At 53.9% G+C, this 27,973-nt stretch overlaps 1 protein-coding gene across 2 annotated transcripts; it reads left to right on the top strand.

Moving 5' to 3' along the window:
• The first annotated feature begins 450 nt into the window (after nt 1-450).
• Nucleotides 451-26,961, top strand: XG (Xg glycoprotein (Xg blood group)). Of its 2 annotated transcripts, XM_032880128.1 has the most exons (11): nt 456-552; nt 10,111-10,152; nt 11,692-11,715; nt 13,918-13,980; nt 14,562-14,624; nt 17,734-17,796; nt 19,959-20,009; nt 21,635-21,676; nt 22,912-22,947; nt 24,600-24,716; nt 26,838-26,961. In XM_032880128.1, the coding sequence occupies exons 1-11, from the start codon at nt 492-494 to the stop codon at nt 26,852-26,854; spliced, it is 579 nt and encodes a 192-aa protein (XP_032736019.1). In that variant the 5' UTR covers nt 456-491; the 3' UTR covers nt 26,855-26,961. The 2 variants fall into 2 exon arrangements, with proteins under 2 accessions (XP_032736020.1, XP_032736019.1); XM_032880129.1 differs by lacking the exon at nt 21,635-21,676 and having other exon boundaries at nt 451-552.
• Nucleotides 26,962-27,973: the final 1,012 nt, after the last annotated feature.

Genomic DNA, 27,973 nt, shown 5'->3' with positions numbered 1-27,973 from the left:
TCCCCCTGTGGGGAAGCAGGGAGCTTGGAACGCACAGATCTGTGGGCAGGGAGCGTCCTCCCCGGGCTCAGGGTTGGCAAAGCTTTGATCTCGGGGCACCTCCCACGCCGGCAGGGAGCAGAGCTGTCGAGCGGGCTGTGCCGGCTTCCCGAAGCGGGGAAGGCCGCTTGCTGTCAGGTGGTGCCTGTTTCCCCAACGTGCTGAGCGTCGGCCAGCGAGCCCTGCTCTGGGGAGGCCCGGGACGACCTCCAGCGTGCACGCACAGGGCTCGCCCGCCCAGGCTGTGGGGTTTGTCATCTGAGCTCGGGCCCCATTAGCTTTTGGCAAAGGGATCGCAGCTCGGCTCAGACTTTCCGCTTGGAACTCGGCCTCCCTTCCTCCCAAGCCGGGAGACAGGAAGTCAGCACACGGAGGGTGGGGTTCGGGAGGCTGGATCTCACGCGCCGCTGGGCTGCAGCCGTCAAGGAGGCTCCTTCCTGCTGCCACCAAGGATGGAGAGCCGCTGGGGCCTCTTCTGGGTCACGGTGCTGGGCTTCCTGGCGCATGTGCAAGGTAAGAGCCAACTCGGCCCTGAGGGAGAGCTGCCGTGGGTGCTGTCTGGTGCCTTCTCAAAACTCCTTCCTAAGCAGCTTCTGCTGAAAAACGGGGAGAAGTTGCCAGACGCGGTTAGAGGAGACGGGACTGGTGCCTTTTGAGAGGGCGGAGGGGACAGCGGACGGCTCTGGAGCCCAGAGCCCGGACCCAGAATGGCAGAACGGGGGCCCACAGCGCTGGGGGCCCACAGCTCTCAGCCTTTCCGCTCTGCGTTTCCAACACGGCCCTTCCACTCCGTGATTTAAGCTCAATGCGGGGGCAGACGGTCTTTTAAAGTCCTTGTTCCCGATGGAAAAGATTAGTTCAGCCGGTTTTCATGGGGTAAACCCAGAGCTGGCACGCGGGTTTGGATTCTGCTGCTTCTTGGATAAAGGGGATCCTTCCTGGTTGCAAAAGAAAGTCATGGGAGTTGTTTACACCTGGAGCTGCCACTGGAGATCGGGGCTGCGTCCCAGATGCAGGGAGGGGTGGGGAGGGGGTGTTTGTTTGTAGGAAGGCGGGGCAAGAGGCTATTTGGGAACGGTCGGAACCCATGAGATACGGGACTGAAGCAGCCCCTCTGGTCATTTTCGTGGTCTCCTTGCAAGCACGGGGAGGCGTGTGGGATGGAGGGTTGGGACGTGTTGTAGGTTAGGAAGGCGGGATCGTGTTCCCACGTCCCTGTCGTGGTGCGTCCTGTTTTTCCTGTTCGGGGTGTGTTCAGGGACGGGGCGTAGGTTGTCTGGGGGCCTGTGGGAAGGTGAGGGTCAGCTGGCGATCTCACCCGGTGTGCGACACATTCAGGAGCTCCCGTGTGCAGGGACAGGCCAGTCCCTGCATTCATCCTACCAGGAGCTGGAGGGAAGATGCTGGTTTTAACATGGAGCTGCCCAGCTCCAGACCCAGCCCGACCTCCAGGAAAACATGTCCCAGAGTTGATCTTGTCATTGTGTGGGGACACTGGGAGGCTCAGCGTACCCCTCGGGACAATGAGACCTGCACGGTGCCGTCCATCTGATGCTTCAGGAACAAGGCGGGCAAATTCCTTCAGGAGCCACTCGGTTCCTCGGGCATTGGTGGGAACGTCCGCTGGGTGTTTGGCGGGTGTGCTTGGCGAGGCCCCAGCACTGGCCCACGTGTACCAAATTCCTTCCGTGACGGCCTCGTGTCCTGTACCGAACGCACGCATCAGCCTCCCAGCGGATTCTCACGCAGCCCCATGATGGGACCGTGCTTGCCGCCGCCTTATAGTTGGGTACACTGAGGCACGGGGTGGGGTTCCATCAGGGGCCTGAGGTTCTGCCGTCGGGAAGCAGAAGCGGAAATGAAACTTGCCATGGCCAGCTTGTGGTTTGGGTTGTCGAGAAAGAAGGAAGTACCTATCTTTATGCATGTTTCTCCCCGAAACATAGAGTATCTTGTATATACGTTATTATAATGTATGATTATCTTACTGTGCTGCACCCAGCTCTGCGGGGCGTTGTGGTTGGCTGATAATGTGGAGAGTGAGACCGTGCCTGAGGCAACAGGCCAGGCCACGCTGGGCCACGGGACTCCAGCCCACGCTGACCTGACCGCACCCCAGAACCAACCAAGAGTCTCCCTTAATTCTGCCTCGTTCCTCGTGGACTCTCAACTACGTTTGATCTAGCTGGTCTCTGGGTGTGAAGGCCAAGCCCCAGATGAGTCGTTTAAGCCTGTCTCATTTAAGCCTAACCTGCCCAGCTATGTAGGGCAGTGGTTCTCCATCTTGTTGTGCAGAGTCATCTGGGAGGGAGCTGGATTAAAGATGCCAGGCCAGGTGCTGCCCCCTTGATATGCTCCTATGGTATGTGGGTGGGGCTTGGGACCTGTAGGTTCAGAAGCCACCCAGAGTGACGCTGTGCAGAGTCAGGGCTCCCTGGGACAGATGATGAGTAAGCACCGGGCCATCTGCTTTACCCTTGGGTGGAGACCCGTGGATCCGTGGCACAAGGGGCCAGCTGCTCTGGGGTTCCCCATTCAGCCGTGCATCCACAGCCAGCATGGCCAGGCCGGAAGGGACTACCCCAGGCAGACACGCTGCAGCCCGCCATTCGCAATGAGGGCTGCTTTGTTCCCAGGGGACACTTGACACTATCTAGGGTCATGTCTGGTGGTCACGCCTGTGAGTGGGTCAGGTGGTGTCCTCAAATGGGTGGAGGCCAAGGAGGCCGCCCCATGTCTGCTGCACGTGTCAGAAAGGGATCCAGCCCCAAATGTTGCTGGAGCTCAGGTTGAGAAATCTTACGTTAGCAGGAGAGTCTCCATCAGCCTGAGTCTGACGTATGGATCTAAGTATTATCCACCTACTGTCTGTCCACCTGTACATACGCACATCTATCTGTCCATCCATCCATCCATCCATGATTTATGTATCCATCCGTCCATCCATTGACCTATCCATCCATCCATCCATCCATCATTTATGTTTCTATCCATCCATCTATCCATCTATCTATCCACTCATCTACTCATCCATCCACCCACCCATCTATCCAACAAGCCATCCACCCAGCTAGCTATCCATCCATCCATCCATCCATCCATCCATCCATCTATACATCCATCCACCCATCTATCTATCCATCCATCCATCCACCCATCTATCCATCCATCATCCATCCACCCAACCATCCATCCATCCATCCATCCATCCATCCATCCATCCATCTATCCACCCACCTATGTACACATCCATCCACCCATCTATCATCCACCCATCATTTATCTAACTATCCATCCATCCACCTATCTATCTATGATCATTGTCCTTATCATCATGATAAATCTGTAGACTCAAATACACTGTAAGGAATTGCCCCACAGGACTGTGTGGCTGGCAAGTCCAAAACCTTCAGGGCAATCTAGCAACTCAGCTAGGATACAGCACTGCCGTGTTGAGTCTGACTCCCTTCTTCTCCAGGAAACATTACTCATTGCGTTTAAGGCCTTCAACAGATGGAGGAGACCCACACATTACCACCGGTGATGTGCTTTCCCAGTCTGTGATTGCATATGGCAGTCCTATTGACAGCATACCAGCGCAGTGACATCTACACTAGCATTTGACCAAATATCCGGGCACTGAAGCCTGTCCACATTGACACAAAATATGAAACTTTTGGGATGTTTTCATGTTTCTACTTCCACTGCTTGAGACACCAAGTCTGCAGGTTTTCTGGAGGGTTCCAATGTGCCTGTCCTCAGCCCCCTCCGTCTCCTGCAGCTCTGTCGTCAGAAATAACTCCTGTGTTTGTTTCTGGTGCTAGAGTGGAGTGGAGAGAGGTCTGTTAAATCTTTTAGCATCCCCGCTTTCCCTATGACCTTGAGCTATACCCTTGAAGAAGGTGTCCCTGTGGTGAGGACAGCGCTGTAGAAATTGCCACATCCTTGAGAACCGAGGGGGCAAAGCTCACAAAGCATTGTGCCTTCTGCTGTGAGTGTTTGGACGGCTTTCCCAGGCGACCTTGGAGCAAACCATTCTTAAGAGTTTTCCCAAAACATTTTCTTCTGATAGTTTGTTTTTATCCTTGTGGATCCCAATAAAATATGGTGTGGACAAATGGTGATCCCTGGGGGAGGTAGTTGGGGCACTTTGCTGGGTGGCAGTCATCAGGATTGGAGGGGGTGGGGTCAAGACACAGAGTCTCCCACCCCACCACCCATTCCTGGAGCCCCACTCTGGATGCATTCCCAGATTTGTAGGTGGTCCTCTTGTGTCAGGAATTTGGTGAGCTCCTGCCTCTTACCCAGGTCACGAGGGAAGCATCTAGTGTCCCCACCCCAGATGATGTCAATCAGCCTCTCTCGTTTTCAAGGCTCCCAAAGCTAACTTCCCTCCTACTCATGGGAAGAAACAGCCTAGGGCTCTTCTCTGGCTCTTATTTTCTTGAAGAAGGTGACGATCTCTCAGATCCTGGGAGGTTCTGTGACCTGGACAGAGCTGGGAGGAAGGATGTCTACAGAGTATGGTCCCCAGGGCCAACAGCTCCAACACCCCCTGGGAGCTGCTGAGAATGATAGTCTCAGCCTCGCCCAGACCTGCTGAACCAGAATCTGCTCGTAAGAGGATTATGGGCTGATACGCCTGCCCTTGAGGGTCTGAGAGGCGTGGAGGCAGAAGTTCTGAGGCTGAGGAATGTACAAGGCCTGTCCTCGTGCAGCTCCGCTGAAAATCTTTCTTTCCCCCCAGGACTGGGGCTGCGTGAGGGCCTCCCATCCATCCCAGCAGAATGTCTGTGGTGATTCCATGGTTTAAGTCTGTTACAGGCTGAACAGTGTCCCCTCAAAATTCATAGGATGAAGCCTTAAGCCCAAGATCTCAGAATGGGGCTGTATTTGAAGGTGGGGGTCTTGAGAGATGGGATTACAGTAAAATGAGGTCACTAGGGTGGCCCTGATCCCATAGGACTGGGGTCCTTCTAAGAAGAGGGGATGTGGACAGGCACAGAGGGGTGGCCCTGTGAGCACACAGGGTCTACACGCCCAGGAGGGAGGCCTCAAGAGGCATCAGCCTCCACCCTCCAGGACTGGGTGGGAAGCCCAGAGCCCTCAGCCTCAGTCTCCCCGAGGAGATGGAGAGAAATGCAGCTCTCAGGCACACCCGGAGCTGTGGTAGCACAGGCTGTGTGTCACCCATGTCCTCGGAGGTCCATGTGCATGTGTCCCCCTGGGAGGGTCTAGGACACAGCCGCCAATATTGCCTTGTCAGACAGTCTGCATTTCACGACAGACGTCTTGCCTTTCATCACCAATGACCATCCCTTAGTCCCTTGTGACAAAGTACTTTCCCCTCCTGGGACTGTGCATGTTGTCAGGATGGAAGGATTTCATCCAGAGGGGACCTGGGGATGCTAGGAACTGAGACAACTGGTTGACCTTGCAGGAGCGTTTAGACTGCATCACCAATGACCATCCCTTAGTCCCTTGTGACCAAGTACTTTCCCTTCCTGGGACTGTGCATGTTGTCAGGATGGAGGGGTTTCAACCAGACGGGACCTGGGGATGCTAGGAACCGGGACAACTGGTTGACCTTCCAGGAGATGTTCAATTGCCCTGAGCTGCAGGGTCAGAAGGGTGGGGTGGGGCTCCAGGGACCACTGTCTCATCTCCATAGAGGGTCTGCCCTGCTGTCCCTGGACAGAGAGTCCCTCCTGGTGTCCCTGCATGGGCATGCAGTTGTGCAGCCTGAGAACCCAGCCCTCTTGCGTAACCCTTGCTGCTGCAGGAAAACAGAAACCTTGGAATCACCCCGAAACTCTTACAGATTTAGGCACAGCTGTTCCAGAGGAAGAATGCAGAGCCCGGTGGCGATGCACCCCCCACCCACCTGGGCACCCCACTTCGGGCTCCTTGTCACTGTCTATGCAAACCCAATACACGCACAGTTAATTTTCCCTATCCTGCGGAAGAGCTCCAAAAATATGCGTTCTGTACATTTATATATATATATATATATATTTTAAGAACAATGGAGCCGAGTGAAAAGATTGGCCTGGGGCAAGTCATGATTGGCTCTCTGGGCATCCCTGCTCCAGCGACGTCCCCAGAGGAGAGGAAGCGTCAAGGAAGGCATTGGGTCCTGTAGACGGGAGCCTTGGGGAGGCAAGCGTTGGGCAGCAACTGACCCTGAAGGCTGCTTTCAATTAGCCCCGCAACTCGAGGAAATCAGTCAAATCCTATGTGAAGAAACAACGCATACATTCCTGGACCGGATGCAGATACAGTAGAGAGTCAGGATTTCCGTGGTTGCAAGGGGAGCTCAGGTGTGGGCTTGTGCATGGCTCCTGGCTCTCGTGGAGGTCACTCGTGGCCGCACGGGCAATGGGGACCCTCACGGCATCGGCATGCCGTGATGATTCTTCCAAGCACGGTCTTGCTGTTTGAGGATTCCGTGGGTCATGTGGAGTCGAGGGTCCATGTCGTAGCTGAGAAATTCAGGGCATGCAGAGGGTCCTAGGGAGTGGTGGGAGTCTCGTGGGGGCTGACGGGGGTTGGCATTCCGACTTTGGTTCCTGGCTTCTGGAGACGACCGTTCTCCTCCAATTGTTACTCAAAGACCCCAAATAGCTTTTTTTTTTTTTTTTTTGTGGAGGGAGGCGCTGCTGTGTATAACGCTGACCCTCAGCCTCCCCACCAGCATGAGCCACCGTAAGCCCACATCCCCAAGATCCCAGCGGGATTGCCAGCATCACAACCCCAGGACACATGATGCTACTCTCCCCCCGGGTCCCGGTCCAGCACATGTGGGTTTGATTAAAAGTCCCCGAGCTTGCTAAGCAAAAGGAGAAAACAGATGAGAAACAGGTCTTGGGACATGAGCCGCGTCACGTGCTCTGAGTGGAAAATAATGCCGATGGCCTCGTGAGCACCATCCCTCTCTGGGTGTCTCCCCAGGAGCAGCCTCGTCAGCCCGAGTGAGCTCCCAGCCCAGCTAGGATCTGAACTGCATGGGGACCCTTGCCACACCATGGCCACAGCCCCTCCAGGGAGTGCTGGGTGCCTGGCCAGTTCCCCCTGCCTTGCAGGAGTGGACGGTCCCTCCACGGGATCCTGATGCTGGCCAGAGTCCACAACTGATGCAAGAGGTCCCGGGGACCCTCCCCTCCATGCATGCATGAGTTCTGCTCACACACCAGCCTTGGCAGGGCAAACCCCACATTTCCAGATGTGGCTGCCTCATGCCCCATCCTCCTCTCCACCCACCAGAGCTCAGGATGCACGTGTATCTGGGCCACGGTGCTGGTGAGAAGGGAGGGGGCACAGAGCTGGGGAGGTTTGCAAAGGCACTGAGGGGGCGCCCTGGCCATTAATGCACGCAGAGGTGGCTGTCAGGGATTCCCGTGCATGGGGTTCCCGCCCCCTGGGCGCAGGCATTCAGAGAGGCGGGTCAGCGGTAGGGCTGGGCGGTCCGAGCAGATAACACAGAGGCCTTCGCTTATCCGGGACAACAGGCGTGGTCGAGGCCTTGGGAGCAGCTTGATGGGCGCGGGGTTATTGTGGGGGTGCCTGGCACTTTGGGGACGAGGCCCTGGTACAGCAGGACCATGGTCGTTCCTGAACATCAGCGCCTGCGCCAGGGGGTTGCACACGGGAGCTGCACAGAAAGGGCTGTGCGTCCCCAGCCGCCCTGCAAGGAGGTTGATGCACAGCCCTGTGCGTCCACCCTGGACGAGGGCGGCCAGAGAGAGCCCCGGGGGCAGCAGATGGGGCCAGGCTGTTCCTGCGTGATCGACAGGCTGCGGCTGCAGCGAAGCGGACCCTGGTCAGGCAGACGCGCGCACGGAGGGACCGGCGCCTCCCACAGTGGGAAGCGGCTCCGTGCGATTGGCTCTGCAGGGGGGCACGTCCCCCGGGGCCTCCGATGTGGACTGTGGGGCCTGCTGCTGGGTGCACCCCGGCCTGCAGGCCCCTCAGAGGTGTGTGCTTGGCCAGCAAAGCTTGCTGCACGCGGCGGCCACCCAGCGTCCAGGCGTCACCCTGTCCCCGATGCCCAGTCTCCTTTGCGGAGCGCGCGGCTGAGGCGGAGGCTGCCCGAGGGTCCAGTGTTATTCCGTCTCTACCCGTAAGGCCCCCGGAATCCGGCTCCTGGTCTGTGGTCACCGGGGGTCTGGGGAGGGAGCTGCAGACCAGCTGCCGGTGGGTCTCCTGTGCAGGCAGTGCAGTGTTCTGGACATGGAGGCAGGTGGTCACTCCCTCCCGCACCCCGGAGGAACGCGCTCTCTGCCGCCCAAGTGTGCGCGTTTAATGGGCATATTCTCTCCGTGTAGCTGTTTGCAAAAAAAAAAAAAGAAAAAAAATCGTCACCCAAAAAGGGGACTCAAATAGGCCAGAAGTGCTAACATCCTCTGATCAGGCTCTTGGAATTTTGGGAGCAGCGAAAGGGGCAAACCCAAGCAGGAAGGAGAGTCTCCGTGAGCCGGAGAGGAGCTTGGGGCAGCAGGGGGCCACTCTGTGGATTTGAAAGATCTGGGGTTTTCTTTAGAGAAAATGCACATGGATAAGGGCCGCTGGGTGAAGGAACCCATACACAGAATTTCACAGTTTTGCCCGACGTGGTGCCCAGCACCAGAGCCCTGGGATTTGAAAACACGGCAGCCCTCACCCCACAGGGACCTAATAGGTCCCCAGAGCTGGAGACCCAACACTCCCCCCTCACCCATGCACAATGATGCACTCGGAGCGTCTCCAAGGTGAACTAGCGAAAAAGCAGAAACAGGGTCTTCGCTCCTGCCCAGATCCCAGATTTCCTTCACCGTTCCCCCCCCCCCCACCGCCCCCGGCAAGCCAAAAAGCCTCCAAACCGTCTGAGATCCGGGAGGAGGGCCGCGTTCAGAGAGCTTTGCGAAGGCTTCCGGGGGAAGGTCCTGGAGAGCGAGGGGTTGCTTTGTGGCCCGGCGGGGCGTGCACACCCGTGTATCTGAGCACAGAAAGGAAAAGACCCCAGAATTCTGCCCATGCATTTCCCGGGAACCCAGAAATGGGGCTCGGGACCAGCTCCTGGGGACGGATCTCGCCAAATTCCTGCAGCGCTGGGACTCCCCACAGAGGTCAGGGAAGGCTTTGTTGTCAGGCCCAGTTTGCAAAGCGAAAGTAACACCCAAGCTGTCTCGCTCGGCAGGGGGAGGCTTGGTTGGGCTCGGGGTTAAATAGCAGAAAACAGCTGGTTTTGGGGATGTCCCTTTCACAGTCGGGGCAGGGATGTGTCCCAAACGGCGGCTTCGGGAGCAGAGGGACAAGCAGGGTGGAGCTGGCTAGTCCCGGTGGCAGTTTTGGGCCGTTGTAAATCTCTTTGTGCGGATCTGGCTGGCTTTGTGGGGGCTGGGCTAACTGCGTTTGTTCCCCTTTCAGCCCCGTGGACAATGTCCATTTCTGTCCCCGGAGGGGAGGGAACTTACCTTGTGTCAGACGTGCTGTCTGACTACAGGGGTGTTTCATTCTCGTACGTCTTGTACAGCAACGGGCACCTTTGCAACAGCTCCCCCATCACCTCCTCCAGGAAGACCTCCAGGTGTGCTCACCTAAGAAGTGCGTTGCCCGCTGCCTCTCTTTTCTCCCTTTCAGGGTGCTCACGCACCTGTCCCTGTGAAACCGCTGGGAAGCAGGGCTGACCGGGTTGACTGGCGCCCGCCCAGCACCCAGCGGAGTTTGCACAGTGCACGGGAGCTCGGCGTGTTGGAAACACCCCCGTGGTCCGCTCGGGAGCTGGAAGGAGTTGAGATCCTGGGACGATGCCGTCCTCCTTGAGGACAGCGATGACGTCAGGATCTCCCAGAAGACGCGTCTTGGGTAAAGGGCCTCGGCTGCTGGGAAAGACAAGATACTCGTTGGACAACCTCACGGGGAGGTGGAGACGCTCCGACCGTCCGCTGAGCTCTCCCCGTGGGCTGACCTCTGCGCCGAGGCCCCTGCCTGATTAGCGTGGACGCACGGGGCAAGGGGACCCGCCTGCAGTCAGGAGCCCGGGCCCCTGACGCCTCCCGTCTGCGCCACTTACGCCCTCTGTGTCCCCCATAGGTCAGCGTGACTTCGATTTGGCCGACGCTCTCGACGACCCCGGTGAGTGACCGTATTTCTTGTGGGCTTTACTTCTGCAGCAGCTTGGCGGTTGCTGGGTGGGTCTGGAGACGCTTCCCCAGCGGGTTTTCCATCTGCCTCCATCGACAGGGCTGCTTGCTTTCCCCGGAAAGGGGGCATGGAGTTGGAGAGACCCCCACGCCCTGTCTTCACCACGTTTGAGCACACCTGCCCGTTCTTGCTGCCAGAAAGCTGACTCTTTGGCTCCTGGACCATGTGGGAGGGTCTGGATTCGGGTGTAGCTGGGCAGCAGGGGTGTGCCAAGGTGGGGACTCTGTTTCCCCCGTGAGGCTGCACTGGGGTCCTCGGGCTTCAGTGCTCCCGGTCTGCACCACTGGGACGTCAGGGTAGCCCCAGGGTGGATGGTTGCAGCCCCCGGTGAGGGCATCCGGTGGCATCTTCCAAAGGTCCGCCTGAGCAGCAGGCATGACGGGATGGAAAACTCAGAGAAGGGGCACATGGCTGTGGGAAGGGGCCAGGCTGCGGCTCACTGGAAGCAGCGCTGCCAGAGGACCCCGCGGTTCCCATCCTGGGGAGATGGTTACGACAAGGACACGCAGGGACTCGAATGTCCACACGTGCGTGCTCGTGGCCAGCCGTGCACGGGGGCAGCAGAGCCATTCACAGTGGCTAGAAGGTGTGCGACCACAGTCCGTGCACGGAGGGAATCTGGTGCGGCCCTGGAAAGGGAGGACCGCTGGCACCTGCCTGCTGGTGGACGGACTGTGAGGACATGGGATGCGAACTGCAAGGGCAGTTGGAGCACGTGGTCTCATCTGCTTGGAAGCAGCCCGGCCACTGTGCACCAGGGTGGTCCCGTCTGGGCTCGCTCACCCTGTCCGTCCTCCCTCCTCTGAGCTCCTGTCCCCGTGGTCTGTGCATGCAGTCCCCACGCCCAGGCTCACCCAGACTGTGCTTTGCACCCCTGAGCACTGCCTGCCCGATGTCCACGTCCCCAAAGGCTGGCCTCGTGGTCGTGCAATCCCCTGGCGGGCTGTGTGCATCCCCGTTACACTCTCCCAGACACGTGGGCACTCAGCGTTTGTTGAATGAATAAACACACACATGAAAGGAAGAGAGAGAAGCAGCATTGTGGGAGCAGAAAGCATGTCCGTCTGCCTGTCTTTGCCTCCCCTGCCTCTGCCCTCCATAGACGTGGCCACTTTCCTGGTGGAAGGCGGCCACAGGCCCTGGAGGCTCTCGGCTAAGGCAGCCTTTGTGCAAACCGACTGCCCCTCACCTCCGGAAGGGCTTTGCTCTAAGTCGTGTGCTTATGAGGCGAGCGGATCCCCTCGGATTTCCTCCCACCCACCGCAGCCTGCACAGTCCCCGGGGAAGACGGGGAGGTACGGCCCCTAAGCGGCATTCTGTCTGCACCCCTTGCCGAAATACACGGGTCTGAAGCACGTCCCGATCCCTGCCTTCAAGTTTTCGCCTTTTTTAAGGGTGTGCACGGTTCCGCGTGGGGGCTCCGGCACATGCTCCAGGCTCACCGGGTGCGCTTCCCCTCTTTGTCCGCAGAGCCCACCAAGAAGCCGAACTCAGGTGAGTCGGAACGTGCGGCGTCGCCGAGTCTCCAGCCAGGCGGGCCGGCCCGCAGGACCAGCCCGGCTCATCGCGCCGCCCCGCGTGTCCGACGGCGGCTCCGGGCGGTGCTGTGCAACGTTCTCCGCATAAGGAGGACAGAGCGGGTGGTAGCTGGGACCTTTGGGGTTGGGGGCTAACTAGAGTCCGGCGTGCGCACACGGACCCAGTCGGGTGTGTCCGTTATGGCTCCGCAATACACGCAGGATGTTTCAGGCTTCGTCATAGTGTGATGCGTAATTACTGAGCACATCGGGAGGTCCCGAGCGATATCCCTTCGGAAACTACATAGAAAATAAAGGATAGGAAATAATTAATGATAAATGATATATAAAATACATGATAAGTAATATATAAACTAATGATACATAAATTATATATAAAATAAGTGATATAAAATAGGTAATGATAAATGATATATGAAATAAATGATATATAAAATAAATGATATATAAAATACATGATAAATAATATATAAAATAAATGATATGAAATAAATAATGATAAATGATATATAAAATAAATGATATATAAAATACATGATATATAAATACATGATAAATAATATATAAAATAAATGATATATATAAATTATATATAAAATAAGTGATATAAAATAGGTAATGATAAATGATATATGAAATAAATGATATATAAAATAAATGATATATAAAATACATGATAAATTATATATAAATTAAATGGTACATAAAATAAATGATATACTGTATAATAAAATACAATATAGAATTATAACTATTCTGTAGCACACATATAGCACACATACCAGAAATGATAGAGACCACATAGATTATTAAATTATATATGATGGGCACCTGGGAGCCTGAGTCAGTTAACCTTTGACTCTTTGTTTCAGCTCAGGTCATTATCTCAAGGTCATGGGATCGAGCCCCACATTGGGCTGGATGCTCAGGGTGGAGACGGCTTCAGATTCTTTTCTGTCCCCCTTCTTCTCCCTCCCCTGTCCACTCTCTCTCTCTCTCTCTCTCTCTCTAAAATAAATAAAGTCCTTTATTTTTTTTTAAAGATTTTATTTATTTATTTGAGAGAGAGACAGTGAGAGAGAGCAAGAGAGAGGAGAAGGTCAGAGGGAGAAGCGGACTCCCCATGGAGCTGGGAGCCCGATGTGGGACTCGATCCCGGGACCCCGGGATCATGACCTGAGCCAAAGGCAGTCGTCCAACCAACTGAGCCACCCAGGCGTCCCAAAACAAATAAAGTCCTTTAAAACATAAAAACATAAATTGTACGTAAAATAACTAATATATTTATGTACCATATAATGAAATATACTAAATAATTATGCATATTAGGTAGTATATAATGTAGCATATATGACATACATGCAAATTAAGTAATGTATTTATATAATATAATAATATATATGTAATTATACCTAATATATGATATATATCATATAGCATATATCCTATATATAGCAAACAATATATTTAAATTATATAGCATGTAATTGTATATTATATACTCTATATATGACACACAATATATATGTATCATGTACATTATTAAATCATGTATAGAATAAGTAATATATTTAGTATCCTTATATAACAAAAATTTGACATACATTTGTATATAATATATAATATAGCACATATCATAATTTCATATTTATTACATATAAGTAATTACTATAGTTAAAATTTAAGACAAAGAGAGAGAGATAACCAACAACCAGGAGAAGACCATGTTTAGTAAGAAAGCATTGACATCAATTTAAAAATACACCAGGAGAATTTCTCTGCCCTTTTTGGCTTTTTTTTTTTTTTTTTGGTTGCACGCTGATCCTTACCATTAAGCCAGCACCTGTCGGCAACCTGGAACTCTGGCACCGTCTTTGCCATGGAAGTTAGCTTCTAGGAACAGCGTGTGTGTGCGTGTGTGTGCGTGTGTGTGTGTGTACGCGCACCCTTGTGTGTTTTCCCTTTAAGTTGTAGTTTTCAGATTTTACGTCTGCCGACTCAGTCATGTCCAGTGGGTCCGTGGCCATCTGTGACACCGTGAGCAGCAGATGTGAGTAAGATAGAAAATCGGTACTTGCACGACGTCCTTGTTGTATAGGCCGCTCGTGACAGGAGGCTGTTTCTCTGCACTGAAAACGCAATGTCGTTTCCCCCGCAGATCTCTACCCAAAGCCGAAGCCGCCGTACCACCCGCAGCCCGGGATGCCGGACGACAGTGGAAGTAAGTGTTCTCAGCCCTCGGGCTCCCTTCCAGCCTGGTTCCGTGAAGCCTGCCTTGTCTTAACGGGGATGGGGGGGTCAGTCAGGCTGCTTTCGGAATAAGGAGCAGCTCACTCTGCAGGAAACGGAGTCGCACTCCTAAGCGGGAGGGGGCCGGAAGGTCGAACCGACATCACTCATTTTATTTCCCCTTGCTCTGAGCTCTGGAAAATACCACATGCTCAGACGGTCTTGTACGTGCTCATGATGGTTTGTAGTGATGCTGAGGACAAGTTCCTTTCCCACTCGTTTGCAGGGCTCCAAATTATCTCCTGCTCATAAATCCCCCCCTGTGTGCACCGTGCATTAAAAGTCATTGACCCTCCGTGTCTCCTTGGCTTCAAAAACCTGGTAGACCCAGTTCCCATAGATTTCCTAAAAAATAAATAATTAAATAAAATAAAAGGAAACATTGTCAGTCAAGTCCCTGGTGATCCAATAGCACCCAAAACCTAAAATCTGACCACGTAGAACCACATGAGGCTGGGCTACGTCAAGGGCCTCCTGAAGTGTTCCTCACGTCCCCATGCTCCTTTCCGACAGATATCTACCCAAGGCCGAGGCCACATCCTCGACCCCAGCCCGGTGGTTCTGACGGTGGCGGAGGTAAGTGTATTAATCCTATTAATCCTGGATTTAGAAACGTTGGGAATGGATGCACCGTCCATATTGACCCACTTGAAATTCTGTCCTCCATGGTGAAGTGACGATGGTTTTCGAATGCCCAGCAGCTGCTTTACTAGCAGTCCACTCCCATGTTGGGGACAGAAGAGCCAGCCCACTAAATCTCTCCATCAGAGTGCACACGCTCAACTCCGTTGGCTGGAATGGTCTACACAGTCCCCCGTACCCTCCCCAAATCCCTGGCCGTGGCATTCTGTCTCCTCCATGGTGTTCATGAGGGGTCATGATGGACACTGGTCTCAGCTCATGGATGTTTCTGGAGATGCCCACTTGAAACAAAATTAATGGGAAATCATGAGCTCTCCAGAGCCTCATAATAGCCTCTTGAAGATACTGCCATGTCTTTGGTGGCTGGCCCTTATTGGATGGCAGGACAGGTTTCCAGAAGCTCCTTTCCCGGCGGTCCCCACAGCTCTGGGCAGGCATCCCTGATGGAGCAACTCTTCCTGAGAGAACAACCCCAGGATGGACAGCCAGGCTTCTCTATGGGGGTTTCTAAGAGACAGGACAGAGACCAGCTATGGTGTCCTTAATAGAGGGAAGGGGAAAGAGATGCAGGGTGACTATAGATGGTCTCCCAAACCCTGAGTAGGTCCCCTTGGAGGTCATCTGGGCTCCAAGTAGCTCAGTCCTATACACACACCCTGGGAGGGCAGGGGGTATTGGAACTCTGTGGGGGAGAGAAGGTTGTTTGGAGAGATGGGCGGGTCATGCAGACAGATTTTGCTAAAGGATGCTTAGGGCATCCCAAACCCCTCTACGTGCATCTCTGGGGCCATGTCTTGGCTCTTGGGGACAAAACATGCAGGTTTCAGCCATCTGGGAGCAGTGAACAGGTGTATGCCTTCTGTGGGGTTTGCCAAGCAGGCAGACTCCTTCCATAGGGTTCTCCAAGCAGGTAGATGCCTTCCGTACTATTTTCCAAGCAGGTGGATGCCTTCTGTAGAGTTTTTCAAGAAGGTGGATGTCTTCTCTTGGGCTTTCCAAGCAGGCAGATGCCTTCTGTGGAGTTTGCTAAGCAGGCAGACTCCTTCTGTAGGGTTTTCCAAGCAGGTAGATGCCGTCTGTTGGGTTTTTCAAGCAGGTGGATGCCTTCTGTAGAGTTTTCCAAGTAGGTGGATGCCTTCTGTTGGGTTTTCCAAGCAAGTGGATACCTTCTGTGGGGTTTTCCAAGCAGATGAACTCCTTCTGTAGGGTTTTCCAAGCAGGTAGATGCCTTCTGTGGTGTTTTCCAAGAAGGTGGATGCCTTCTGTAGGGTTTTCCAAGCCGGTGGACACTTTCTGTAGGATTTTCCATTGCATGCACATTTTCCAGCGCTGATCTTAGTGGTGCGCATTTTCATGGCATTAGCAACCATCCAGCTCAGATGTGAGGGCTGGGGTCTCCAATGGGACCTGTGTCCCTGTGGGTGCATAGAAGGCAGCTGGAAGGTGGGCAGGCTGTGGCTTGTGGCCAGAGCCATTAGACAAGATACACAGTTTCCTATCTGGACGGTGATCACTGTCCATGGGAACTGCTGCTGCCTCCTGACACCTCCTTAGCACCCCACCATCCTAGGGCAACTCACATCCTGCAGCTGGGCTGTGCCGATAGGTTGGCCCCCACCTCTCAAGGCCCCGAGGTTTCTTCTGATTGCAAACACGGACGTCCCCGCAACGGCCCCAGTGGACAGGTCAGGCCCTCTCACCAGCCCTCATATATCAGCATCCCCAGAAAAGGGTCAGGACATTTGGTGCCTGGAGAATGTTAACAAAGGGAATCACTGAACCCAAAAGGGACTTTTGGGGACCCAAGTGCACATTAAATTTCTTTCTATTTTGACCAAAAAAATCCCTAAAGAAACCGGCTCGGGATATAAGCAACTTTATTCAGAAAAGGGCAGGGAAATTCTGGGGAGCACACATCACCATGCTCCTGTTTCCCAAAAATAGTACCGGATCTCACAGGGTAAGGGCTCAGTCCAAGGACACTGTCCCCAGTTGAGACGATACTTGGCAAATGCAGGTTGAGCTTCTGAACATCTGGCTGTAGATTGGAGGTTCTCAGAACCCTCTCTCTGGGTTCCATTAATTTGCTAGAGTGGCTTATACAGGTGCTGGTTTACCGTATGGGATTTGATGAAAGATATGCACAAGCTGTTGGGTTAACAGGTTCATGGGATGAGGTCTGGAGGGGTCCGGATGGGAGCTTGTGTTCCCATGGAGTGACGGGGGAAGCATCCCTCCTTCAGTATGACCTCGACTCTCACTGAACCCAGTCCTTTGGGGTGTTAGGCAGGCTTCGATCACGTTAGCATGATTGATTAAATCATGGGTCATTGGGATTAACTCATCCTGTGGTGTCTTTCTCATCCCCAGAGGTCACACATGGCTTGATGGCCATTTGTGACCCGCTCATCATGGGGGCACTTGGTTCCCCCAGCAACCAGCATCCATCTTTAGGAAATTTTCAGAAACACTTTCATTTACGTCAGCTTAGGTGTGTTTGGAAATTCCAAGTTTTTCAGTAGCTTCCGCTTACAAAGAGAAGTTCCAAAGTGTTTACATGAGCACATGCCGTGTGCAGAGGCTGGTTCTGCCGCAGTCACCAAGCGGCATGTTGAGGGGCAGGAACGAATGGATGGGACAGTGGGGTCCCAGCCAGGGTCGAGGTGGTCTTAGCACAGGGCCTGAGACTGGAACGGATCCTGCATTCAGTGCAGAGGGCATGTGCAAAGGCCCTGGGGCCTGGGGGTCTGAAAGGTGAAGGATCACTGTCTTCCTCTGCATTCTGTACCTCCCTTCAGCTCTCAGATCATAAGGGACCCATTCATGCACTTACCCTCCCCACGCTGCTGGACCACCCGTATGCTCGTCCCACAGGAAGGATGTCATCCCACCTGGACGGCATTGGGGACACCTGCAGTTTGGTGCCAGTGTCCTGGCTTCATGGAAGGGGTCGGCCCCGCTCTCCATAAGCTGCTGGTGGGCTGGGGTTGACTGAGTGCTCTCTGCACGGGGTCTGAGGGTTGGTCTGTGTTTCACTCCACAGGTTACTTCGGCAACACCGACAGGGATGACGGCCGCTACCCACCCAGACCCAAGCCGCCCGCAGGTATGCCCATGACTTCTCTCCCTAGACTGGGGACGTGTCAGGGAGGCTTGGGTGCAGAGCTGGCCCCGAGCGGAAGACTGGGTGCACGGGGTGTCCACATCCCGTGCCTTATTGGATGACGTGTTCCGCGCACTTGTCCCTTCTGGAGGTTGGTGCTGTGGGCGACACTGGCCGCGGGGCCATTTGGACTTCCAAGTGGTGGCCGTGTCTGTGCACACATGTGTGCGTGTGTATGTCTGTGTGTACCCACGTGTGCATTCTTTTGTAGTCTGCACACACCTGTGCATGTGCCTTTCTGCCGACACGTCTGTCCATATGGGTATCCTGCAAGGCGTATGGGTTTACAGACACGTAGCTCTCCAAGGATCTCCACATTCACGCACGATCTCTTTATAGACATTTACAAGTGCACCTGTCTGTACACGTGTCTCCGTGCAAATTTACTTATGTTGTATCTTTTATATACATTTATAGAAACATCTTTGCATGCGTATGTCTCTGTATATCTTCACTTAGGTATATATCCCTTACATGTGTGTGCACATATCTACCTATCTCCATATTCATGTACGATACCCTTATCGACATTTGCACATGCACCTGTCTATATACAGGTCTCTCTCTAGATTTACTTACGCACGTATCCATTATATACACTTACAGAAACATCTCTGCATACAATGTTTCTGTATATCTTATATACATATGCCTCTGTATACAATGATATAAGGACCTTTGTATACATACGTCTGTATATATCCGGATGCATATATCCGTTGTATATGGGAAGGCATAGTTATGTCTTTAGATTCAAGCACAGATCCCTTTATAGACATTTCCAAATGCACCTGTCTGTACACGTCTCTGCACATCGTGGCTTATGCATGTGTCCCTTAGTCACATGCATAGAAACATCTTTGTATGCACATGTCTCTATCTTGTCGTAGGAATATATCCCTTAATATTCATGTACGGATCGCTTTATAGACATTACTATGGTCCTTTATATACGCATATCTTGATATATCTTTTTTTTTTTTAAAGATTCTGTTTATTTATTTGTCAGACAGAGATCACAAGTAGGCAGAGAGGCAGAGAGAGAGGAGGAAGCAGGTTCCCCACCAAGCAGAGAGCCTGATGTGGGGTGGATCCCAGGACCCTGGGATCATGACCTGAGCCAAAGGCAGAAGCTTTAACCCACTGATCCACCCAGGCGCCCCTATTCTACTTCTGCATATGTATGTGGGTATATATATCTTCAGGTGTATTCATATACTTTGACACGTACATGTGTATATTTTTATGTGTGTTTCTATGATTATCGCTGCACTTTTACGTACCTAAATACACATTTATGGTGCATATGTGTGTATAGAGTCATGTTTCCAGCTTTACGCTGATGCACACGTACACAGGTGTATGTAAAGGTTTAGTGGGACGGACGTTCTCTCTATCACGGGACTGGGACACCTGCAGAGAATTTTTCATACATAAACCAAAGCGCAGACAGTCGGGACAGAGCCCTCTGCAGGCCCAGGCTCCAGGCTGGACCGCGTGAGGCTCTGTGTCAGGTACACGGGGTTTCTCCTCTGTTCTGTCTCGCGTGATGTGTTTCGGAAGAGGTGAGGACTCGGCCCCGATACCTGGCCAAGGGACATCTGTGTGGTGTGGATGCACGGGGTATATGTGCCGCTTCTCTCTGTCATGCTCAGCACTGGGAACAAACAGCTTTGCCTTCGAGGTTGTGACGGTCATGACCAGCCAACCATAAAAATGCCTGGTTCCTAAGAAAGGACGTGCGTGATGGGGTTTGCCTGCCCAGTGTGCCCGTGTCATACAGGTGCTTCTGTGTCAGGGTGACCGGTCCTGCTCGGATCTCTGTGCAGGAGAAGGACACATCTGCATTCCCATAAGGCTCTCAGGGTTCATCTGTGTTTTCTGAAGGCACCGAGCCTGCCATAGGGGTCTGTCTTGGCGTGCGTTGTCCTTCCAGAAAGCTGTGACTTGAGGGAGGCAGCCTTGGATACACCTTGGTGGTCCCCACTCTTTGCCACCCTGTGAAGCTCTCTTTGGGCTGGGTCGTGGGCATGGCTTTGGGGCCATCACCAGGAACCCCGTGGTTCCCAGCAGAGCATCCCTGATGTGAACCTTCTCTCCTGCAGGAGGCGGCGGGAGCTACCACCCCAGCAACGACGGGTCCGGAAACACGCACGGTATGCCCAGCCCCCGGCCCCTGGTGCATGGTGGGGTGGGGGTCATCTCTGCAGGGCTCCCCCTTGCATGCCCATCTCAGCCTGTTCCTGGGGTCTCGGGCGTTGGCACTCTGTCTGCTGGCATCCACCTCTCCGAGCTGACCCTCTGACTTGGCTGCGTCCTGCTGTCCAGGGGCCCCAGCGTCTGGGTAGTGGGAAACAGAGCGACGGGCAGCGGCACTCGCAGGGGGGACAACATTCAGCACATTGGGGACTTTTTGTAGGCGGCTGATTTACTCCCAACGGAAAACGCGTCACGGGGGCAGACTCTGCCAAAAAGGAAAAGTGCACAGGGGCGATTCCTGGGTTCTTGTCTGCACTGAGCTGTTTGCCGTCAGATTGGCAGATCTCGAAGCCCTAGGACGCTCCCTGCTTCCATAAGGGAGAAGACCGAGAACAAAACATCATCGCTGGGAAAATGAAATGCTACGGATTGATTTTTTTTCTAATTGAGATACAACAGACACATAACATCGTATCCAGTCTAGGTGTACACCATAGTGATTCGACATTAATTATATGTCGCGGCTCTAAGTCTGGGGAACCTCTGTCCACGCACATAGTTGCAAATTTTATTTTTTGTGTCTATCGCTACACATGGTTACAAATTTTATTTTTTGTGGGTGCGTGGGCACACACAGTTACAAATTTTATTTTTGTTTAATTTTTAAAATATTTATTTATTTGAGAGAAAACGGGAGAGCACAAGCAGGGGAAGCAGCAGAGGGAGAAGCAGGCTCCCCGCTGAGCAGAGAGACCGATGCGGGGCTCGATCCCAGGACCCTGAGATCATGACCTGAGCTGAAGGCAGCGGCTTCAACCCACTGAGCCACCCAGGCATCCCAAGAGGTGTCTGTTTTAAACTCAGTGTGACAACGTGATGCCCCCCCATCATCCTCTTTCCGTGCAAATGCTGGGACTAAAGCTTATCCTGTATTTTGATAAGCAGGCACGGGGAACACTGTAGGGTCCAAGCACAGTCCCGTCCTGAGGTCCCGGGGAGCTAGGCGTTCAACATAGGAATTTTGGGGAGGGGGACATGGCTCAACCTGTTACCCCCATCATCCATTTGCAAGAGGCAGTCCCTCAAATGACCCATCAGTGTTGAAACGGCACCTGCAACATCGCTCCCCTTTCCGAGTTAACAAAATTGACATCAAGCATTTCGTTTGTCATCTGATACCTTTGTAGAGAAATGGGTCTCCAGACGTGAGAAGAAGGTGCCAGAAATCTTTCTGTTTCACTGGCCAGGATGACTATGGTCTGTCCCCACGGCACGCCCCGGGCTGGCCTCCTGGAAAGCGTGTTTGCACGGGAGCGTAGACCAGCCCCCGGTCTTGGGGCGCGAGCATGGTGTGAGCCCTTTGCCACAGGTTCCAGAGGGCGTCCGGGGAAGCCATTGCGACCTGCAGGCTGACCTCAGCTGCTGCTCCCTGTGTGTCAGTGGCTGCCCCATGGTGACTGCGCTCCTTCCCTTTGCACGGGGAGGCTGGCCTGGAAGTTCCGCTTGTGCTGGTTTTCTGAGGGGTGTCACCCAGTGTTCTGGAGGGTTCTCTTCCGTTTCACGTGCTCTTTCTGTCCTGCAGGAGGAGGGCGCTCTAGACCCAACTCTTACGGAAATAATTATGGTAAAGGGATTATTTCTAATGAGCTGTGTGCGGAGAAACTGTCCTTGGGGAGAACTAACACCCCACCCGGTCTGGGCGCTGGCGGGAAGCTTCTGCTGTTGTCTCCGCCGTGGAAATGAACGGACCCTCTGGGTCTGGTTCGCGTCCACACCTTTGCATGCCGTGAAACCTTACTTTCTTGCCAGGAAGTAAGTAAGCCCTGCTTGCAACTGAAATATGTGTGTGTGTGCACGCGTGCTTTCGTGCTCCCCTGTGCGCAAACATGTGTGCCAGTGTGTGTGTGTGTGAGTGCAAATGGGTGCGTGCCAGGGTAGACATTTATGGGTGCATGTGTGCATCGTCTGTCCATGCATGTGTGTGCGTTCCTGTGCATGTGGCTGCGCACACGTGTCTACTTGCTAATGCACACGGGCATGTGTCCTCGTGTGCGTATGTGTGTGTCTGTGTGCGTCTGTGTATAGGGATTTGCATGTAGATGTTTGTGTGTCTGTGTGCACTGTGTGTGTGTGCAGGTGGGTGTGCACACGTGTGTATATGTAGGGCTTGTGTGTGCCTGCAGGTGTGTTCGCATGTGGTCTGCCTGCGTGGAGGTGTGCACGCCCCTGGGGGTGGAGGCGTCCGCGTGGGTGGTGCTGTGTGCATGAGTGGCGGTGTGCGTGTACGCATGATTCCATGTGTGCACAAGCATGAATGCGAGTGCGTGCTCGTGCGCGTGGGTGGAGAGGCGCGCATGGATGGAGGGGCGCGTGGGTGGATGTGTGCGTGTACGCGCCTGTTCAGGTGTGCACATACATGAATGTGAGTGTGTGCTCGTGCGCATGGGTGGCGACGCGCGTGTATGCACCCGTTCGCGTGCGCACGAGCATGACTGTGGCTGAGCGCACGTGCGCGGTGCGGGGGCAAACGTGTGCGCATATCCCGTGCGGCGCTTTCCTGAGCAACGCGGTCTGCCTCTCTGACTCTCTGACTCAGATCTCCGACTGCCTGCGGGGAGCATACCTTCTCCCTGAGGAGGGGGCGGACACAGCCTCGGGAGGGGTTGGCCGGGGCTACATCCATGGTGAGGAGTGCCAGGGGGCAAGTGAAAAATGCATTGGCTCGTCCCTACCTCGGAGATCCCCGTCCGTCTGCGGCGCTTTCCGCTGCTTCTAGCTGCCTGCTCAGCCTCTCTCGCGGCGCCCGGCAGTGCAAACTCTGCTGGGCAAACCCATGACCGTGTGCCTTCCCCTTTACAGGCGGAGACGGATACTCGACCTATGGGAACCCACAAGGTAATGGCTCCGTGCAGCGCCCCCCCCATCTTTAATAAAAACATGCTTTGGGCGGGCCCACGGGGGTTTTCATGGACCAGTGGCTCTTCGGTTGGGAAACTCCTGAGCAACGCGGTCTGCCTCTCTGGGCGGCTCAGCTCCCTGAGACTCAGAGAAGGAGGGAGGTGGGTGGGTTTAGGGCTGGAGGATGCCTCAAGGATCTCAGCGCAGGGTGGGGTTCGTGGACCTGTCCTAGGGCCACCGAGGGCTCCCATGACTTCGAGCAAGCGCAAGAACAGGAAACCAAAAAGGGGTATGGGCCTTTGGTGTGGACATTCCGCCCTCAGGAAGCGCCCTAGAAATGCAGTGCCCGCCCCAGAGCAGGTCAGACAAGGCACGGGTGGAGGCCAGAAGGCCCACGCTGGTCATACCTTGCTTGCAGAATGCAGCCTCTTAGCCATCCAGGGTTCGCGTTGAGGCTGAATGCGCTCCCCCGCCTCAACGCTGGGCTTCTGTGCGTGGTAGATGCTCCGGGAGAAGGACGCGTGGACGCGCTTTCCAGCCCCCGCGCCCCGGTGCGCGGGCACGGCCTCGGGGTAGCTCCTTGTTGCCTGGCTGTGTTGGTGTCGGGAGGGCATCCATCCCTTCTGTTCTCCTCTCGCACCCAAGCTGGGGCTCTGGAGGGGCAAAGCCCAAGACAGAAATCAAGGCGACGCGCCGGCAGTTGCATGGAACGTATGGGGTTCTGCGTCCGGACAGGGAGACCGATGCCAGACTGGGGTGGGGAGGGGGCAAGCTGTCCTTCCTGCAGGCGGCAGTCTCCAAGCCAAGGTCCGCTGGAGGCCACATACGCAGCCCAACGGCACACCAGCTGCTGGACCCACTCTGATGCAGACACAGGTCGCGCTCGCCAGCGGAAGCAGCGATTTCCTCTTTCTCAGAAGCGTGGACTTTTGTCAGGCGGGGTGGTCCCGGGGCAGAAACACCAAACTGTTGGCTGTAAGCCTGCCTCAGAGGGGTCAGGTTTGGTGCGTGCCTCTGTGGAGGGCTTTGAAGGCAGCTGTATGAGGCCACGCGTGTGTTGAGTATTTATTTTGTCTTTGGTTTTTTTTGCAAAAGTATAAGCATTGTACTTCAAAAAAGGTACAAATGCGCCCCATTCAACAAATCCGCAAAAAAGCAATCGCATGACTCTTATTTCCAATGCTCTGACTTGAACGTCCTAACGGGGTAAGACGCCGTCCATAATCTCCAAATGGGGTAAAAGCAGGTTCCTTTCCTCGGGATTTCTTGTTCTTTCTTTGTCTTTATTTTTTTTTTTTTTAAAGATTTTATTTATTTATCTGACGGACAGAGATCACAAGCAGGCAGAGAGGCAGCAGAGAGAGAGGAGGAAGCAGGCTCCCCGCTGACCAGGGAGCCTGATGTGGGGCTCGATCCCAGGACGCTGGGATCATGACCTGAGCCCAAGACAGAGGCTTTAAGCCACTGAGCCAACCAAGCACCCTTCTTTGTTTTTATTTTTATAGTTATATTCCCCTCTCCCCACCCCCCGCCCCGTGCATTTAAGGTTGGGAAGACTGTGAGCTGACATTATGGGATAATTTGCAATGCTCGCCGCCCTCGCTCGCTGTGTGTTTTCTGAGCCCCTCTTTGGTGTCTCCATCCCGCAGGTAATACGGTAGCGAAAATCGTGTCTCCCGTCGTGTCCGTGCTGGTGGTCACGCTGGTGGGTGCCGCGGCCGGTTACTGCCAACGCAACCGAATGAGGAACTGTTTGAGGACCAACGGCAAGTTTCGGGCTCTGTACAGATGCCTCCTGGAGCCTGTCGCTGGGCTGGGTTCTTTCTGGGTTCGCCCCCACAGAGCACTGTCACCTAAGGATGTGGTGTTAAGTTGGGTCTTCAAGGGGGAATGCTTTTCCTTCTATTATTATTATTTTTTAAGCAGCTTTGGGATTGGCAAGAGTGGGTGTTTCTGCCCGTCACTCACTAGACTCAAATGTTAATCGGGGTTGCCAACAGCTGGGCTGACACCGTTTCTGTTGATCCTAAGGGATTCGGGAAATGGTTCGGTGGAACCTGCGGTGTTTGTCTTTGTCTTTCTCTCCAAAAATGAAAGTATGGACGGATAGACTTGGAAGGCTTTTTGTTGAATTCCTGCAAAATTTCCCCCAGGAAATGGGTGGGGGGCCACTGTGGCTTTCTAGTTCAGGATTTTTTTGGGGGGTGGGATCCAGGATCCTAGGTTTGGAGAATCATGCCTCCTTAGGGGGCGAAGGTGTCAGGTCCTGGGCTGAAGACCTGTTTGCAGGGAGGGTCCAGGGACAGAGAGGGGGCTGTAGGGGACAGACATGAGCTGAGGGAGTGTTGAGGTGTGGTCCCCAGAGCAGGCAGCCAGGAAGGACTCCATCTGGGGTGTGTGGGGTGCGCTCACCCCGTCTCCTTTGTGTCCCTTAAGGAAGCCTGCAGAAGAGTGTTTGAGGGAGGCTTGCAAAATCCCAAAACCTGCCCAGGGCCTCCCTCTGCTGGCAGACGGGCAGTACTGACCAAATCCAGACACTGGGGAGCTCGGGTCTACACCACACCCGCCCCCCACTCCCCGCCCTACTCCCCACCCCAAAAAGCTTGGGGGGAAACTGAGCCTCTGAAAAACCCCTCGGATGTCTGGGCATTCGTGGATCATCACAGACGCATGGCAGACGCGTGATTTTGGATTCCTCCTTCCAGACGGATACGCGGGCATTTTGGAACCCGGCAGTGTGGACCTGAATTGGGGTTTTTGTTTGTTTGTTTGTTTATTTTTGCAGCAGCTGGAGGACTTTTTTTGTTTTGTTTTGTTTTGGTTTTTTTTTTGTTTGTTTGTTTTGTGCTGTTTTTCAGTACGGATCATGGTCTCCCTGTGTATCTGAGACGATGCCCTTTTTTGTTTTTTCTTGTTGTTTTGTTTTCTTTTTTCCCGTCTGGACACTCTCTTTGCTTCTTTGGAGACTAGAGAAACATCCCAACTAGTTTTTCAGTGACTCGTTTATTTTTTTTTTAAGAGTTTATTTATTTATTTGAGAGAGGACAAGAGAGAGCCAGCAGGAGCCGGGGGACGTGCAGGGGGAGACGGAGAAGCAGGCTCCCCGCAGAGCAAGGAGCCCCATGAGATGTGGGACTCAGTCCCAGGACCTTGAGATGATGACCTGAGGGTTCACTGACTGAGCCCTCAGAAGTCCCCTCCACTACCTCTTCTTCAGGGATCATGTCCCTGGGTCCCATGGACACCACGTTTGCCTGCCCGTCTGTTAAAACTAGGGTCCTTAGGCTCCAGTCAGGCACACCTACTGTCACAAGATGAGGGGACCCTCTGAAGATGGGCAGGACTCATGCTGGGGCTACCTGGTCTTGCCGGCTGCCGGACCTGCAAACCGTCTAGCACGCATGACCATGGCGGTTCCATCTAGGCTTTCGTCTGAGACGTGGGTGTGCGGGAGGGTCTCAGTATTGCAGTGAGCGTGGCTCTACCCCCTCACACTGACTTTGCCCAGCTGTGACGTTGGGTCCGGGAGGTCCCCTGTCGGCAGAAGGACTTGTGACATTCTGTCTTGGCAAGTTGGAGGGGGATGCGTTGCAGTGCGCAACGTGTGGAACTGGACATGTGCAACAGCCCCACTTTGAAGCTGCCACACCTTCTGGGGACACACTTCTGGGGCCACATACAGGGCGACAGGTGGACTGTTTGAGCATGACGCTTTGGCTTTATTTGCTCGACTGCAAGTAATAAAAGCTCCTGCTTCTGAGGTTCTGACGGTTAATGGAGCCCCATCCATAAAGGGGGATTTGTGCAAAAATTAGCTGTTTCCCAAAAAGACATAGTTGGTCAATTCACCCTCGGTATGACATGCTGTTCCCCGTCTTCCCTTCCAGAACCAGCACACGTGTGAGGGTTTGGAGACCCAGCGGTCGCTTGGGGGGACACTCGGTGTAGACGGGAATGCCATTGGCCGCTCCTGGGACACTTCCTTTCATCGTCGACGTCACCCGCCGCCCTGACGTGACTTCGGTTTGGCCCAGAAAGCATCCCCAGTCCGCTGGACACGGGGCATTCATGAGCATGACTGGGTTCCTCCTCGGGTCGAACAAAGATTCTTCCCTCCTCTGATGGTTCGATGGCGCCTGTGGATAGATGCCGTCTCTGGCTTGGGTTCCCAGCGCTACCTCGGCGTGCAGGACGTGCATGTGGGTGACCCCTGCGTGTCTCCCCAAAGCACAGTGCAGGTCCCAGGACACGGGTGCTGTCTTCTTCTTGGGGTATCAGGAACACCACTGGGGGTGGGGGGATGGTTTCCAGGAAGCTCTGGGGGGAAGCTTGGCCCAGGCTGAGTCTCCATCCGAGGGATGGCGCCCGCCGGTGCCCCCCGGTCTGGCTCTTGTGGGATGCGGGATTCTCACCCCTGGGGACGGCTTTGACCAACCCTCCCTCTCCTGCCCGTAACGGAAGCTGGGTTTTGGGATTGTGCGTGCACAGTTGCTCGAGGGCAAGCCATCTCGGGAGCGGGAGGCGGGGGGCAGGAGTGGGGGAAGCGGCCTCAGGATGCTTTTCCTTTTCCTGTGAAATCTTAAGGTTTCGGGATTTCTGGGAAAATAGGGGACAGCGATCGCGATGTGTGTCTCTTGACTGTCCTCCTGTATTAGTTTCCCTCTGATGCCCTGTAGGTTTCTGTCCTTTGTGCGACGCCATCCTTTTTCTTAGTGTATGATTTTTTTTTTTTTAAGACCCGTAAGAGGAAACCTTAAATGTCCAAGCATCTGAAATGCAGACGAGCTGTTTGCTTCTATTTTACTAACATTTTGGGGGAAAGGAAAAAGGACAGTTGGGGCTTATGGGTATAGTTTCATTCGACTTAGGTACGTGCTTAGAGCACTTTTGGGCTTTGCCCTAAATGTCAGAATAAAAACAATTAATAACATCCGCAACTCGTGGAGAGGACCCAGAAAAGTCCCAGGCTTTGTGCTCGCCATTGTGGCTTGGGAGCTAGGTCTCCAAAGAGGGGGTGTCGAAT

The sequence above is a fragment of the Lontra canadensis genome, unplaced genomic scaffold (genome assembly GCF_010015895.1).
Source record: "Lontra canadensis isolate GAN:19392208 unplaced genomic scaffold, GSC_riverotter_1.0 scaffold68, whole genome shotgun sequence".
NCBI classification, from domain to species: Eukaryota; Metazoa; Chordata; class Mammalia; order Carnivora; family Mustelidae; genus Lontra; species Lontra canadensis.
This window is presented reverse-complemented; position numbering and strand designations above follow the sequence as displayed.